General features: G+C 34.6%; 4 protein-coding genes across 9 annotated transcripts; 3 read left to right on the plus strand and 1 right to left on the minus strand.

The window, feature by feature from the left end:
- Nucleotides 1–266: 266 nt before the first annotated feature.
- On the plus strand, nucleotides 267–4,296 carry LOC124180837 (dnaJ homolog subfamily C member 21-like). 2 transcript variants are annotated; one of them, XM_046566685.1, is made up of 2 exons: nucleotides 267–587; nucleotides 1,355–4,296. In XM_046566685.1, the coding sequence occupies exon 2, from the start codon at nucleotides 1,579–1,581 to the stop codon at nucleotides 3,622–3,624; it is 2,046 nt and encodes a 681-aa protein (XP_046422641.1). In that variant the 5' UTR covers nucleotides 267–587; nucleotides 1,355–1,578; the 3' UTR covers nucleotides 3,625–4,296. The 2 variants fall into 2 exon arrangements, with proteins under 2 accessions (XP_046422641.1, XP_046422642.1); XM_046566686.1 differs by lacking the exon at nucleotides 267–587 and adding an exon at nucleotides 608–855.
- Nucleotides 4,173–6,391, plus strand: LOC124180851 (methyltransferase-like 26). Its single transcript, XM_046566728.1, has 3 exons — nucleotides 4,173–4,244; nucleotides 4,613–4,695; nucleotides 4,811–6,391. Exons 2-3 carry the CDS (start codon nucleotides 4,637–4,639, stop codon nucleotides 5,442–5,444), a joined length of 693 nt encoding a protein of 230 aa, XP_046422684.1. The 5' UTR covers nucleotides 4,173–4,244; nucleotides 4,613–4,636; the 3' UTR covers nucleotides 5,445–6,391.
- A 25-nt stretch (nucleotides 6,392–6,416) lies between these two features.
- Nucleotides 6,417–9,485, plus strand: LOC124180841. Of its 3 annotated transcripts, none has more exons than XM_046566695.1 (9): nucleotides 6,417–6,507; nucleotides 6,593–6,727; nucleotides 6,837–7,080; nucleotides 7,334–7,469; nucleotides 7,538–7,623; nucleotides 7,717–7,932; nucleotides 8,111–8,261; nucleotides 8,944–9,029; nucleotides 9,127–9,485. In XM_046566695.1, the coding sequence occupies exons 2-9, from the start codon at nucleotides 6,638–6,640 to the stop codon at nucleotides 9,342–9,344; spliced, it is 1,227 nt and encodes a 408-aa protein (XP_046422651.1). In that variant the 5' UTR covers nucleotides 6,417–6,507; nucleotides 6,593–6,637; the 3' UTR covers nucleotides 9,345–9,485. The 3 variants fall into 3 exon arrangements, 2 of the variants coding, with proteins under 2 accessions (XP_046422651.1, XP_046422652.1); XR_006870317.1 differs by adding an exon at nucleotides 8,338–8,470 and having other exon boundaries at nucleotides 6,462–6,727; nucleotides 9,127–9,266; XM_046566696.1 differs by lacking the exon at nucleotides 8,944–9,029 and having other exon boundaries at nucleotides 6,462–6,727; nucleotides 9,127–9,318.
- Nucleotides 9,486–9,613: 128 nt separating this feature from the next.
- On the minus strand, nucleotides 9,614–14,317 carry LOC124180838 (angiotensin-converting enzyme-like). 3 transcript variants are annotated; one of them, XM_046566690.1, is made up of 13 exons: nucleotides 14,132–14,317; nucleotides 13,006–13,143; nucleotides 12,761–12,919; nucleotides 12,469–12,568; nucleotides 12,186–12,329; nucleotides 11,793–12,096; nucleotides 11,434–11,586; nucleotides 11,173–11,297; nucleotides 10,807–10,982; nucleotides 10,475–10,635; nucleotides 10,281–10,403; nucleotides 9,896–10,080; nucleotides 9,614–9,819 (listed from the first exon to the last, which is right to left on the minus strand). In XM_046566690.1, the coding sequence occupies exons 2-13, from the start codon at nucleotides 13,075–13,077 to the stop codon at nucleotides 9,701–9,703; spliced, it is 1,821 nt and encodes a 606-aa protein (XP_046422646.1). In that variant the 5' UTR covers nucleotides 13,078–13,143; nucleotides 14,132–14,317; the 3' UTR covers nucleotides 9,614–9,700. The 3 variants fall into 3 exon arrangements, with proteins under 3 accessions (XP_046422646.1, XP_046422644.1, XP_046422645.1); XM_046566688.1 differs by lacking the exon at nucleotides 14,132–14,317 and adding an exon at nucleotides 13,729–14,015; XM_046566689.1 differs by lacking the exon at nucleotides 14,132–14,317 and adding an exon at nucleotides 13,729–14,013 and having other exon boundaries at nucleotides 9,614–9,798.
- Nucleotides 14,318–14,950: the final 633 nt, after the last annotated feature.

A 14,950-nucleotide genomic window follows, 5' to 3' on the forward strand; every position in this document is an offset into this window, starting at 1 on the left:
AATTTGTATAGTTGAAAAGTATACTGTGTCCTTGCGGGTTATATGAAAATTTCAGTCTGTTCCCGTTCGTCATTCCATAGGCATAATGTACGACTCTGCATTATCTGGGTACACGCGGTGAACGATGATAATATCAGTTGTTGTTGCCTCTTCGTACCGACCGCTTCCGGATTGAGTTGCCCCTGACGGGGAGGACACAGAGGACGCTGTTTGACGATGAATTTGTCCGCCACTTTCGAATACTAAAAGCCCCATAAAGATAGCGTTCTAGGTGGTTCTAGGATAGCGTCTGTATGCGTCTTCAGTCACGCTACATAGCTCTTCACCGATTGTAAAGGGAAATCGCGTTAACCGCTTGAATAATTATTATTAGAAATTTGCAATTTTTCTGCAAGCCTACAAATAAAAAGTAATTGGTGTAGTAACGGTGTGAAAATATAATCAAATGGATTCGACGTTGACCATGGCCTGAGTGACGGAAAAATCTTGGCAACTTGGACCATTTGTGATCTCGGCATACGCAGTTCCATAAAGCACACGAGGTTGACTTCGGCGTCAAATTTCGCACGTTACATGCGTATGTCACAGTAAGTTAGGACTTTTGGCTTACAAGCTCTAAGCAATCTCTATTAATAGACGTAACTATGCACTCTACTATTAGTGCAGCACTTTATGATATTTACTTGTGGACTTGCACCGTCTTAAATTTTAAGTATACATAACCTAAGAAACTATATGTCTAAACTGTACGACAAAACTTCTCTTTTTTTTACGCATAATAACCTGTATGTTTGGATATGTTCAGAAAGCTTCTGACAATAATCTCTCGTGAAACGAAACATCAAATCTGAAACGGTATTTGCCAACTTATCGTACAGACCATCTACTTTGAAAAATTATTTTGTGGGTTAATTGAATGAAAAATTAGTTATTAAACTTGAAGCCATGAATTACGAATAGATCGTTATTTTTCAACATGTGAAGCTATTTTTTTTGTCCAATTCGTCCAATATTTCTTCCTGCACAACTAATGTTGCATATTCGATTTTCTGGATTCTCAGGTTTATCTGGTAGCATTTTCAGTTTGCTCTGTTCCGTTCTGTTCTGCTTTGTTTTGCAGCACCAGAACAATGATATGTATATAGGACTCATGCAAAATTACTGTTCTGGTGCAGCAGAACAGAGTAGAATACAACGGAACAATGAAAGCTGAAAATGCTATTAATTTTGGAATCGACTAAATGTTGGATAATCATTAATAATTTTTGGTTCAAATTTAATTCTTTTAACTCTTGTCATGATACATGGAGAGCCATCAACTGACTACCTGATTGTGATGCATTTTACTTTTCAGGGAATTTCTAGGCCATTCCTACACCGAGGGTTTCGCTTAGTAGTCATGCCACGTTCGAAATATATACTGAATATTGAATAATTAACTTTATCTGAAAGTAAATCTTTGATATCTCAACCTTGGTGCGTTTGCTTATTGCTTTCAATAATCTCATCAAAAGAGATTTCAGTTGTTAGTAAAATATCCAATATATCTTCACATTCTTATATGAATATTCAGAAAGTATGAAGTGCCACTACGAAGTACTCGGCGTTTCGAGAGATGTGTCAGATGATGATTTAAAAAGAGCATATAGAAAACTAGCACTGAAATGGCATCCTGATAAGAATTTGGATAATACTGAAGATGCTAAAGAACAATTTCAAATCGTCCAACAAGCATGGGAGGTCTTGAGTGATCCGCAAGAACGAGCTTGGTATGACAATCACCGAGAAGCCATTTTGAAAGGAGGGATAGGAGAAAATTACAAAGATGATTCAATCGATTTGTTCCAATACTTCACTACCAGCTGTTATAAGGGCTATGGCGATGACAAAAAAGAATTTTACACGGTTTATAGAGAAGTTTTTGAACAACTGATTGCTGAAGAATCAGAGTTTTGTAAAGAAGAAGAGTTGGACGATAAAGTACCTGGTTTTGGGAATTCCACCAGCTCATATGAGGATGTTCACAAATTTTATGCATATTGGCAAAGCTATTCGACTAAGAGGTCATTTGCTTGGCTAGATCCATATGACATTCGTGATACTCCAAACAGACGAGTTTTAAGATTGGTAGAAAAAGAGAACAAGAAAATTAGAGATAAAGCTAAAAAAGAACGCAACGAACAAGTCAGGAACCTTGTGGCATTTGTTCGCAAGCGTGATAAACGAGTTCAAGCACATGCAAAAATCCTGGCAGAAAGAGCTAAAGAAAATACCAAAAAAACACAAGAACGGAAAATGCAGCAACTTATCCAGAGACAACAAGAACTGAAAAGTTATACTGAGTCAGAATGGTCAAAGTTTTCTAATATCGAAAAAGATTTAAAGGTTATCGAAGCAAATCTCGCTGCTGAGTTTGGAGAGGAATTAACTTCAAATACAGATTCTGAAGATGCTGATGATATGGATAATAACACCCTGTATTGCGTTGCTTGCAACAAAATATACAAGACACAAAAGGCATTTACCAATCATGAAAATTCCAAAAGGCACAAAGATAATGTTTCAACCATGAAAGCCTCATTCTTGGCTGCTGAAAATAAGGACTTTGAAAGCAGTAGTGGAGAGTACAATTCAGACTCGGAATCGGATTCTAAATTTGGTATCAAAACAAATATTTCTTTACTGAGTCGAAACCGGAAAGATGTTATCTTGGCAACAAGCCCAGAAATACGAGATTTGTTGACGAACCCTAGTGAGAATATTGATGTGAATGCGAAAGGCAACCAGCGAAATACATCGGATGAAGAAATGATTTCGGGTAATGAATCAAGTTCTGCAAGTAAAAAAAATACAAATAAGCTTTTGAAAGAAGAAGGTGTTAAACTAGCCACAGGCCCGGAAATGGACGGTTTTTTTGATACGGCAACTAGAGTATCTAAAATACAAGATGACGCGGATATACTGACTTCTGAAGGTGAATTGATATCAGATCAAGAGAGCGAGCTTGATAACCAAATGTTACATATGACAGAAAAATCTCGCAAAAGTAAGAAGAAAAAAGGTAAAAATGTTCAAAAAGTTATTCTTGAAAAAACAACCGATGATGAGCAAGAATTAGATGCTCATTTTGGGTTGTCCAAGAAACAGCGAAAGAAACAAAACCAAAAGAAAGCAACTTTTGAAAAAGTCTCTACTTGTGTGAAAGTTGGTGCCAACATCGTTGACGATGAAAAATCAGATGGCAGCAAAAATCACACTGTCCCAGAAACCACTAAGAATTTTACTAACGGAAACCAAGTAGATTTTGACAATTCTGACTTGAACTTTGAAGGAGATGCCAAATCATCGACTCAAAGTACAAAAAAATCTAAAGGTAAGAAAGCAAAGGAAGCAAAAAAAACTCAGAAGTCAAGCTTGGATGGGAGCAGGCCCAAGGACAAGAAGGAAAAAAATAGAGGCGGGTCATGCAGAGGAGGAATTCAAGATTTAGATCACTGTTGTGTTCTATGTGGAGCAGAATTTCCATCCAAGAATAAATTATATGACCATTTGAAGAAGAGTGGTCATTCTGTGTATATCAATCCTGTGAAGAGTAGAAAATCGTTGAGTAAAGACAGCGATTGAAACTGGAGGAAAATTAGTAATATAATTCGTTGTATGTGATATTAATATCTCGGTTAATAAAATTTTCAAATATTCTCAGTATAATTTATTTTCAATATGCAATGAGCATCGATAAATCGAAAATCAAGACAGTCAAGCATCGTAATGTTTCTTTCTTTATTATGCGTGGTTATTTTTGACATTAATGAAATTATATTATTATTTATTCACTAACTAATGCGAAGTTATCAAGATTGTCATAGTTTAGATATAAAATAGAGTAAATGATTATCACAGGGAGATATTGACAAACCAGGCATTCTCAGAATCTTAAATTGAATGGCTTTTTAAATATTCAATGTACCATTATCAGAAACTTCTGTTAATAAAAATAGACATTATAGATATGTAAATAGAGAATCTTTACAAGCTAATAAATCAAGCTGCTGACAGCTTGAAGACTTATTGATGGAGAGTGACGAGTGAGGATGTGATGAGTGATGGCTAACAAATCAGATTAATACGTGTATAATGGTTTAACAAATGAACGTTTTAAAGAATTACTTACTATTGTGAAATATGACTGGCATGAAAGTTCATAAGTTGAACCTCAAAAAGTTTACTTTTCTTATATTGGTAGAGTGAGTTGAAAATTGCATAAGTCTATATCAATAAAGATGATGTGAATTAAAATGGGGCATTATGTTATTCATGTAATTAATTGTATAGATTTTAACATGCCTATCATAAGAATGGCACAAGATTTGATTGTTCTCTAAAAAATCTCCATATTGTCACCCAGGCGGAGTTTTCTTATTGTTAGAAAGGTAAATCACAGAAATATTTTGATGAACGATTCATTACAGTTCATACTTCATAAAGGATAGCCTAGGGTTATGAATTGTGTTTTGTAATCTATTAAAAGTCAATCAAATAATTCACCTTTTTTTCTATGTTTAATTTAACAAATTCTTTATCCATATTGACGTACGAAAATATGACGTTTCAGATTCGTATATTATAGCACTGCTGAATGAAACTTGTCAGGCAAATACGAAATATGAATATTATCCAATCTGCTGCTATGCATAGGTAAGGAAGTACCTCAACGATTGTTTTTAATACTCATAAAATGTGTTTACGCAATTCACGTGATTAACAAAAAGAGCATGAAAATATACTCATATATTGACATTTATTGATACAGATCTAGCTCGGTAGCTGCTAGGAAAATTTTCTACCCAGCAGCTGAACGTAACAAGGAACCGATTCTTTCTGTCTTGAAAGAGTACATCCGCTCCGGCCCCAATCAAAATTTCCTGGAGATCGGTTCTGGTAGTGGGCAACATGTGGCTCACTTTGCTCTATATTTACCTCAAGTCACATTTTACCCCTCTGAAGTTGATATTGGCATGTTGGGTAGCATAGTTGCCTATACTAAAGAGATTTCTAATGTTCAGAGTCCAATTCTAATTGATGTAACCACAAATTCGGACTACTGGGGGGCTCAAACTTTTCGAGAAAACAGCTTTGATTATATTTATAATTCTAACATGATTCACATTGCTCCGCATGCGTGTACTGTTGGTCTTTTCGAAAATGCTGGTAAACTTTTGAAGCAGAATGGAATTTTATTTACTTATGGACCGTATAAGATTGATGGAACTATATCACCAGAAAGTAATGTCAGATTCGATGAATCATTGAAAGCAGAAAATCCGCAGTGGGGCTTGAAGGATATTAGAGATCTGGAGAAGTTAGCGAATGAAAATGGGCTCGATTTGATTGAAATTTTCGACATGCCAGCCAACAATAAAACGATTATTTGGAAAAAGGAATGATGTGATTTATATACGCAATAATTACTATGCTCAATTACTCAAGATAGAAATAATTGAAAGCTCACGTAATTGAACTTTCAATTTGAGCATCAGAATGACAGTGACTAGTCATCTTATCAATTTAATTGTGTCATCTACGGTTATAGCTTCCGTTTTTAATACTATCTTACAACTTTGCGATACTTTTCTCGATTGAATTGATCCAACTATCAGAAATTGTAATTAATTTTGGTACCTCAATTTTATTCTATTTTACGAATCGCACAGTAGATTATATTATAATTTCAATGTTAAGAATTATGGCTGGACTCGTTTTTATTGAAAAATTATTAATATCATTAAATTAAAAATTATGATGACAATAGTTTATTTGCAATTCCTGGGAAGTTGATTCTGATTGATTTACACTGGGTGGCGACTTACCAAGAAAACTAGTAACAGTCAGGGAATCACATTATTCCACTGGAAAATATGTATTTCAACGTTGGTATTTCTCTAAATTATTTAAAATCTCGCATTGTACTTCGTAAATTCAGCATAACTTGCTTTTGGAACTAATATTGTTGAATTTACATGCCCCCCTCCTATTTACATGTACAGTTTAATGCGCCATTGGTTGCAAGCTATTCACTATTTTGCAAATCAGGTTGAAACGGTCGGGAAATATTGAAATTTTAGACCGGAAAAGCCGGACAAGTCCACCACTCTGTTAAAGCTAGCGTTAAATTTTCTGTTTAATTTGATCAAAGACTATGTGCTACAGGTTTGTGCAATGGAAAATTCATCTGAGCCATGAAATTGTTTTGTGTAGTTTTTTGTATGCGTGTATGAAACTGTTTCATTATGTTTACAAAAATATCCCAATCATCAGATCTTGTAAATACCGTTTTCAATCTCTAATTTTTCATAACTGATATTCGCAACAATAAAAAAATATTGATAAACTCTTTTGTCTTTTTTAATCTGACAATACATCCTACCATCTGCCTCAAATAACTACTTAAGTCTACATACATACATCGTTGCAGTCATCGTACATACTACGTCATTATCAGCTGTACAGGTACGATTGTGGAATTGATATCAGTTATTGGTCTTATCTAATTTTTTTATCATCCAAGTTTTTTACTACGCAATTGTACACATAGACAATTCTGAAGTGGAGAAACACGTTTGGCAGCAAGCTGGCAAGCATGAAGTATGAAGTTTTCTTTCTTATTTTGGTGCTTGCACATGAAGCTTCCGCAGCCCTAGAAATTCGTTGCACAACAGCGTATTGTACGGTAGGTAAATATACACTATTCTTTACAACAAATAATATCACGGTTACTTCATTCAAAATACTATCTCCCTTGATTTAACTCTAAATTGTTTTCAATTCATTTTGAAAAGGAGTATATCACCGACACTGGATGTTCTGATTTAACTACTGGCTGCCAGGTCCTGAATTCCACAAATTATGGGACTTTTATGCTATATCCCGATGTTTGTAACTGCTGTGATTATTGTCTCACAAATCTGTATGAAGGTGACGAATGCGTTTCAGGCGCACCGGGTCAACTGCCACCCAGTGAAATTTGTGGACCAGAATTGGCATGCACTACAAAAGACGATGATCAAGCAACATGCCAGACAAGTACTGTTGATTTATGAAAATTTGTTCAGCTTTTGTAGAAATACATTTCAAACGTCATTACATATTCTTCCTATTATAATCTGTTGTGGTGAATAAATTCTTCGATGCAATAGATTCAATATGAAACTAGTGTACTATGGTGTGGGTTATACTTGTCATTATCAATATGACTTTCCTTCAATACTTCGTATCAATACAGTTTCATATTTCTTGAATCAAACTTGGTTAATGTGTTAGTGGATAACTTTTCTAGTGACTACTGATTGTGCGCTGGAGCGAGTAGCGTATGATGAGAAAAGGGACAACGGAACATTGGGAAGTAGTGAACTACGACCAGAATGTGATAACGATGGCCTTTATTCAGCAGCACATTGCATTCCAGGGTCAATGTAAATATATTTATTAATAAAGTGAGATTTATAAGATGACTACTATAAAATAAACCTATATTCTGCAGATGTTATTGCAAGGCTCCCACTGGCGAAAGAATATTCGGCGAAATACCTTACTTAAATCCATGGAACCAACGAGAAATGTCTTGCGGTAATTAGAAACGATTTGTATGTTTCATTTACATTTAACAGCTTTCCATACCGATCGAAATGTTCACGAGATTGTTTAACTGCTGATTTTCAGGATGCTCCTTAAATGCCTGGAGAGCACAAAATACTCTTGATCCTACATACCACATACCTGTTGCCCGTTGCCTAAGCAATGGTCGATTTGACCCAGTACAATGCATGAATGGTACCAATGCTACTTGTTTATGCATTGACAGTGTTACTGGAGCACCAATAACTGATATTAGCACGGTCAATGTTACCAATTTGGCAGAGGACACTCTCTCTTGCTGTAGGTATAATTGAGCTATCACACATAACATGAATATTTTCTATACCTTAGCGCTTATTACTCGATTATTGATGGACAAGAAACTTGTCAAACTCTTCAATAGAATTTTTATTATCTTGATAAAGATGTTACTTTCAAACAATTTGATAACAGATGATTGAACATATCCATTTTTCAGTTGACTCAACGATACATACGAATGGAACATATAATACAACTTGTGAAGAGGCATACGATACGTTGGTTGCTAATGGAGTCACTGATATTGAACTCTTGCCATCTTGTCAAATTGATGGAAAATACGAGCGAATTCAATACTCCGATTCTAAGTAAGTGTAACTGATTTAAATTTCTGCCTGCTTGTTATTAAAAAGTGTTACTATTTGAGATTAACCGGCCTAACAGCATAGCGCATAGCGTGCAAAACTGTGGATTGGGAGGGTCAGAGTTAAAATTCCCAGCCTGTCGAGGAGGACCTGAATGGCAACTTGTAAAAATTGTAAAACAGGTCACGCCGTTCAGGTACCGAATCAGCGAGGTGAGGTTTGAACTTAGACTGGCTGCATCCGGGGAAGTTTTTCTGCAGTTTTGTCCCTTGTGTGAATGCGGATGTTTCTATCGAACATCTTAAGTGGGCTGCAGCCAAATAATGATTTTTACTCATCCATTCCCTCCTTTGCCATGTACAAGTCAAAAAAGGCTTCTGAAGATATACCCTATCGGGCATGGCGGGTGTTGGCAGTGATTATTATTATTATTATTATTAAATACAAATGTGAAGATGGGCTCATGTGATCTGAGAATGGATTCGTAATATGACTTGATTGAAAGAAGAAATAGTTTATATGGTTAGCCTTTCATCAAATCTCTATAGTTTCATTAGTATAGATAAACTGAGAATAATATTTCATGGTGTTACCATGCACATTTTTCGTAGTACAATTCACATGGACATAAAATCAATAATGAATAGAAACCTGCACTGATAGCACTCGCAAACTTCAATTACAGAAAAATTTGTGCTGACCCCAATGGCGTACAAATAGATAGTTTCGAAGCTCTAACAAATGCAACTGAAGCTACAATAATGGATTGCAGTAAGTTGTCTTTTTCTGTAATATCATATGGATAACTGAATAGTTATATTAGATACAATTGAAACAATTTGAGCAAAAAAATCTCTTCAATTTATAGATTGTGCCAGAACACGATGGATTTTAAGCAAAGCTTCAGTGACTGAGCTCCCTACCTGTTGTGACTTTGGAAATTTCGAAGCATGGCAATGTCGTAGGAATGAGTGTTTCTGTGTTGATGAAAATGGGAATCAAATCGGACATGAAGTTGCTATCAATGACTTGAAGGAACTCACTTGTTACATTACCAATGGCGGAGATGCGTGTCTTGTATCATGAGCAGGCTCGTAAATATTTACGTGTATATAGAATTATTTATGTTATGTCATATGTTTTATTTGAATTTGTTAAATAACAATCGAGTTCGTGTATATTGGTTACAATCACTGTAGTTTATTAATAAATATATTGTATTTAAGATACTTACGATATTATGAACTAATAATAAACGAAATTTTCTATATCAAATTGAGATCTCAATACCGTATTGGAATAATGAATTTGTAATTTTCGGAATTTTTCTCTTTTTGATTCATCATTCAATCTCTCAAGTATGTAGAATTGAAATCATTAATTTCATCATAAAATAAATAATCGACGCCTCTGTATATACATTGGTGAAATAAGTCTTGCATTTATGTTATCCAATATAAAGTGTTCAATATTAATAACAAAGCTATGGATGTTGGCTTTAAACAAGTCGACTTGCTTTTGTACCAGTGTGCGAAAAGTGCTGAAACAGAAAGTAACATTTCTGCGATTACATGAATTTCGTGCCTGGTTAGAATGTACAGTCGAGTTTCTAGTAATGTTGTATCGATTGTACTGACCTGTGTCTTCCTGGCTGGTTATCCAACCTATTACTGGCTCCATTTGATTCTGTCGTCTTAGCCATTGAGCAAGTGGCTCAAAGTATCTTAGCATTGCTCCTGCGTCGAGCCGATCGGTTCGACCACGTGTCATCTCTCTGATTGTATCTTTCCAATTTCTTGATGAGCCCACTGACAAAACATCCCTAAAAAATTATAGATTTTTAAGTGTTATGTCGAAATAATTTTCTCATGAAACGAATACCATGAATAGTTTAAAATACTTACAAGTATCAAAGTGATCACATATGAGAAAGGCATATAATTTCTGTTTCATCTACCCATATCCATGTGCAGTCAATTGCTTCGCAGCATGTAATACTTTAATAAGAATTTTGTCACTTACGAAAGTAGGCGACCAGCTTCACGGGAACGATAGAAATCACAAGTGTGTAGCGCTCCTACGTGACCAGCAACGTCGCAGAGTGATTCAAATAGTTGAAACTGCAACACTATACCCACAAAGTATCTGAAGAAAAACAAAGTGCATATAAAATTTGTGACATAAAAAAATGGTCACCTTTGATATCAGTTACTAACTTTACATAAGGGATGTCAGCAGGAACGTGGTACTTTGATGCCGGATCAAAATGACTTTCTGACCTTGTTACTGGTGGCACTATACCTTGATATTGTAATCTTAGCTCCCACCATCTTGTCGTCATATCGGCATCACCGTCGCTAAATACTCTCCACCTCCACTAAGATATGGAAATTCATTTAGGAAAATCAATCTTTGCAGTGGGTACACTCAGTGCATTGTTTCAAATCTTGCAAAATCCTGATTTACAATGAGACTAATGTTGAGAGAAAAAAGTACTTCTATATATTAGAATACGGGAAAGATTTTCGTAATACATAAATTCATTTACCTGGTCAACGATGTATGCAAATGGCATGTAAGTTATTTTTTCCAAAGCGATCATTATCAGAAAATTAATGTTGGATTCATAATCATCTGTAGAGTTGTTATAGAGTCCAATTCGATGTAAATGCTGTGGCGTCATTATGGAAAGGCCTATGGCATCGCTTACAGCCTCATGAAATCCTGGAGCAATATCATTTAATTGTGACAGATATGAAAAAGGATTTTTGAATTGCAAAACGCACAAAAGAACAACAAAGACGGAACAAAGATTTACATGTCTAAGATGAGGTAAAGAGGGCCAATCATATTAATATAATTAATAGTTTATTAGTACTTGTCTTAAGATGATCAATTTTAAGTGACTGTTTACCTGGTAGTGCCTCGTTACGAAATAGTAATGGTTGATCTCTGTATTGCAGATAATATTGTAAATGTGCCATTTCATGGTGGGTTGAGAATAAATCTTCCATATTCACTCTAGTACACTGTTTTATTCTGTAATTCAGAAAAACGATTTTTCGATATTGGTAACTAAAACACGTGCAGTCTGATTGAATACTCTGTATAATCCATGTACTCAGAATTAAGGATTCTGGTCAAGAAATTTAATTTATTCTAAAAGTTTGTTTACCTAAAATCAATTCGATTACAGAAGTCCCAAGCACTTGCTGTACATTTTACTTCTCTGTTTGTTGGTTTCTCAAACATTGACATTCGCCAGAATTCAGGTGGCATTGGTATCATTCCCATGGATGTGAAAAATTCCTCGGCAATTTGAAACATTCTGAAAGCAAAATGTTCAAATCGAATGAAAAGGCAGTTCGTGCTGATATTTTCATGCAATATTCGATATTTCGAAGTCTGTACGTATATATTACTGTTGAAAACTGTAATGCAAATAAGTCTGGACCCCTATTGTGAACTTCTATAATAATTCTTTAATCTATGTGTGTTCTAGCAATACAACTGGATACACATGACTGCTTTTACCTTAGCGGTGAAATGCCTTGAAGCATCATATCCAAAGTGACATCTAGTTTCTTAGCTGCCGGAAAAGGCTGAACTATATCATAAATTCCCTGCCAGTTTTGAGCCCACATATTGCCTAAAATGTGAGCAGGTAATGGACCATCTTTTCTTATCACATCTCCGTATCTGTCAATTAATTTATGCCTGGTATAAGTGAACAAGTGCTTGTATAATGGTGTAACTGCAGAGATCACTTCGGCGATATTTTGCTGAAAAGAATCATCTTCGTAGTCTTCTCGCATCTGATCTCCCGCGTCAGCGAAACCTGTGTGCAAATGTATTGTACTAAATTTATTGATTCATATTTGTTATTTAGGTTTCAATTGAAATTAATGAGTGGTTGTACGTGTTTACCATTCAGTCTTGCAGCTTGATTGGCAAGTCTCACATATCGCATATACTTATTTTTTAATGGCGGTCCAACAGCCTCGTGCCAGGCTCTCCAATAATATGATAGTTCTTTGTAGTCTTTTGACTGAGCCATTATTTTATTAATATCTAGATACAAATATATTCATTGTAAAAGAGAAGGATTGTTTTTTAAAATAATCACGATATTGAATCCTTCAGTGCAGTCATCTGGAGTTTTATTTCAGTGAACAAATTAACATTCTTTTCTAGTTACTTATTAACATACCCGGATCCAAAACTAGATTACACTGGTGATCGTTTTCTTTGTATGGGCAGAGTCTAGTTCTGGTGTAGAGTTCTTTCATCTCAGCTATCAAATGGTAAATCTGGAATATACGGTTTGAGGTTTTTTCATTTTTGTTCTAAGAACTGTGTACATGCTCCAAATAATTAAAAAACCCAAATTTCATTAATGAAGTAAATGCAGATGTGTTGAAATATGTTTTTTTTTACATTTCTCAACGAATTGCAGACTATACTTCTTATTTTCATACATGCACTATGTTAAATTAAAATACCTCGTTAAATTTGTCATCAGTTAAGGAATTACGTCCTCGAGTTGCAAGCATTTTAAGTTGTCGTCTTGCTAAAGGATCTGGTATTCGACTCCAAGCAAAACTAACAGCTTTTCTCCAAGATGCTCTGTCAAATTTTGCCTTCAGCGTTTGTTCGTCCAGCTGATTAAGAAGATATAAGTGTCATACATATTGATCAATTCCGTAAATTCAAATAGGCCAACATTGAACTATCATTATCTGCTTACCATTTTGCGTCGGTAATTGTCGGTTATGTTTGTAACAAATTGCCATTGTGCCATAGTCACTCTGTTGCACATTGCTGTTGCTTCACGATCATATTCTCTGAGGAACTGTAAAGCCTCACCCAAATTCACATTTAACCCCTATGGAAATGAAAAGTACATTGGGCTCCATAACGCACAAACAGTAATATTAGTATTAGACTTACCTTCTACGGTTATTCAAGAAATTTTATCAAGTAATTCACGGGTATTAGGTAATAGATGCTATGTAGTCAGAATTTTTTTTTAATAATCCCCATTAAAAAAAAAGGATTTCCACTCACCGAAATAAGGATAGATAACGTTTTATAAAAATTGCCTAGTAGCCTGCATATTATAAACAAAAGGATTGTGAATAAAAGAAATTAGAAATGTAAATTCAGCTGCACCCAACCCGCCATAAAACTATGAACAGTTACTGTGACTATATACTGATCTACGAAGCATGTCGAAGGATGCTACCTATCAAACTGTATCATCTGTACTGTTTAATACACTGTTATTCTCAGTGTAAGTACGCAAAATCCTACGAAATTAAAATCGAAAGTAAAATATCTGTGGTAATAGATGAAAATACTATCTTTTTGAATCCATATATTTGAAATGTATCTGTCAAACAAAGAATATGGAATTTGAGACAGAGTTAATACTTTTGGTATATGCACATGAAAATTTACTTTTACTTACCTCTATATATCGTTCGTCACTTTCCTCAAGAGCAAATAGGAAAATTAAGAAAGTTCCAAATATTTGAAAATTTTTAAACTTATTCAACAGTATCATCCTATTATATTTCCTTGCCTTCGTCTAGTGTGTTAAATTTATCTACTTGTACGATATGTTTGATAGAAAATTTAAATGAATATGATATACTGAAACAGTACCAAATATCTGTTACTGAAAAAAATGGGACTCTTTCTAATGTGTCATTACAATTTCATGTAATTAGTGTAAATTAGTAAATCCAATCACTGATGCTCATGACAAATTATGAGGGAAAAAAAAAAATAGAAATAGAATTTTTATGTGTTGTAGAATGCAGGGAATAGTATAATGGCATAAAAATATTTTCTGTTCCACATCAACTGACGACTATTGCTTATCCTTTCATTCTTCTATTTAAACTTTATAAATGTAACTACAACAACATTTTCAAATACTGTGTTTAGTACTCGAAGAACTTATTCGATTCTCTACCAAATCCTTGCAAAGACTGAGACCTTTTAGATGTAATTTGATGGGTCTGACACTGTGCCTGTGTATGTGTAGTCAAAGGAGGAAGGGATAGGCACCGTCAGAGCGTAAAGCGTGACTGTCCAACACGCTATGGCACACGCCAAAACCTTCCGTATTACATCTATTATATATATACTGTTATATGTGACAGTAATTTTTTGAACATATTTTAACTACGAGTCACAATAACAAGTTGGTATGGCTTTGATTTATTTTAAATAGACGCCATAATTTCAACAAAGATGTTGGATCATCTCATGAACCAGCAGCATTACGTGTTTTTGTATTCCTGATATCAATAACTAATCTCATCAATGAATGATGACATAGTTGATGTTATATATATAATAATTAGGGGAACCGAGTGAAAATCGAAGGTGATTAATGATCGTTAAAGTCGATTTATGTTCATAGGATAGACATATTGGGCTTCGTTCTTAAACAATTTAAGTTCAGTATAGAGTGATGTTTCTATAACATAAATATCCAATCACTGAATAACTGTATTTGCGAAAAATCCAAGCGGTTTTCCAATTAGTACATTAGTAAAATTCAAGAATTTTCCAAATTCAGTATGTGAGAGGTATGGATACATTTATTTAATTAATTGTCAGGACCTTCATGTATGTATTCAAAAGTCAACACATATTTTGAAGATGTAAGACAGACATAC

This window comes from Neodiprion fabricii, chromosome 4 (assembly GCF_021155785.1).
Source record: "Neodiprion fabricii isolate iyNeoFabr1 chromosome 4, iyNeoFabr1.1, whole genome shotgun sequence".
NCBI lineage: Eukaryota > Metazoa > Arthropoda > Insecta > Hymenoptera > Diprionidae > Neodiprion > Neodiprion fabricii.

Bases quoted from the DNA above. Each gene is read 5' to 3' on its own strand.
- LOC124180837 (XM_046566685.1), top strand. From the start codon at position 1,579: ATGAAGTGCCACTACGAAGTACTCGGCGTTTCGAGAGATGTGTCAGAT.
- LOC124180851 (XM_046566728.1), top strand. From the start codon at position 4,637: ATGAAACTTGTCAGGCAAATACGAAATATGAATATTATCCAATCTGCT. The intron at 4,696-4,810 runs GTAAGGAAGTAC...TTATTGATACAG, and splicing joins CAATCTGCTGCTATGCATAG to ATCTAGCTCGGTAGCTGCTA.
- LOC124180841 (XM_046566695.1), top strand. From the start codon at position 6,638: ATGAAGTATGAAGTTTTCTTTCTTATTTTGGTGCTTGCACATGAAGCT. The intron at 7,624-7,716 runs GTAATTAGAAAC...GCTGATTTTCAG, and splicing joins CCAACGAGAAATGTCTTGCG to GATGCTCCTTAAATGCCTGG. The intron at 8,262-8,943 runs GTAAGTGTAACT...CTTCAATTACAG, and splicing joins ATTCAATACTCCGATTCTAA to AAAAATTTGTGCTGACCCCA.
- LOC124180838 (XM_046566688.1), bottom strand. From the start codon at position 13,824: ATGATACTGTTGAATAAGTTTAAAAATTTTCAAATATTTGGAACTTTC. The intron at 12,569-12,760 runs GTATTTTAATTT...CGTATATTCCAG, and splicing joins CTGATGACAAATTTAACGAG to ATTTACCATTTGATAGCTGA. The intron at 11,298-11,433 runs GTAAACAAACTT...TCTGAATTACAG, and splicing joins TGTAATCGAATTGATTTTAG to AATAAAACAGTGTACTAGAG.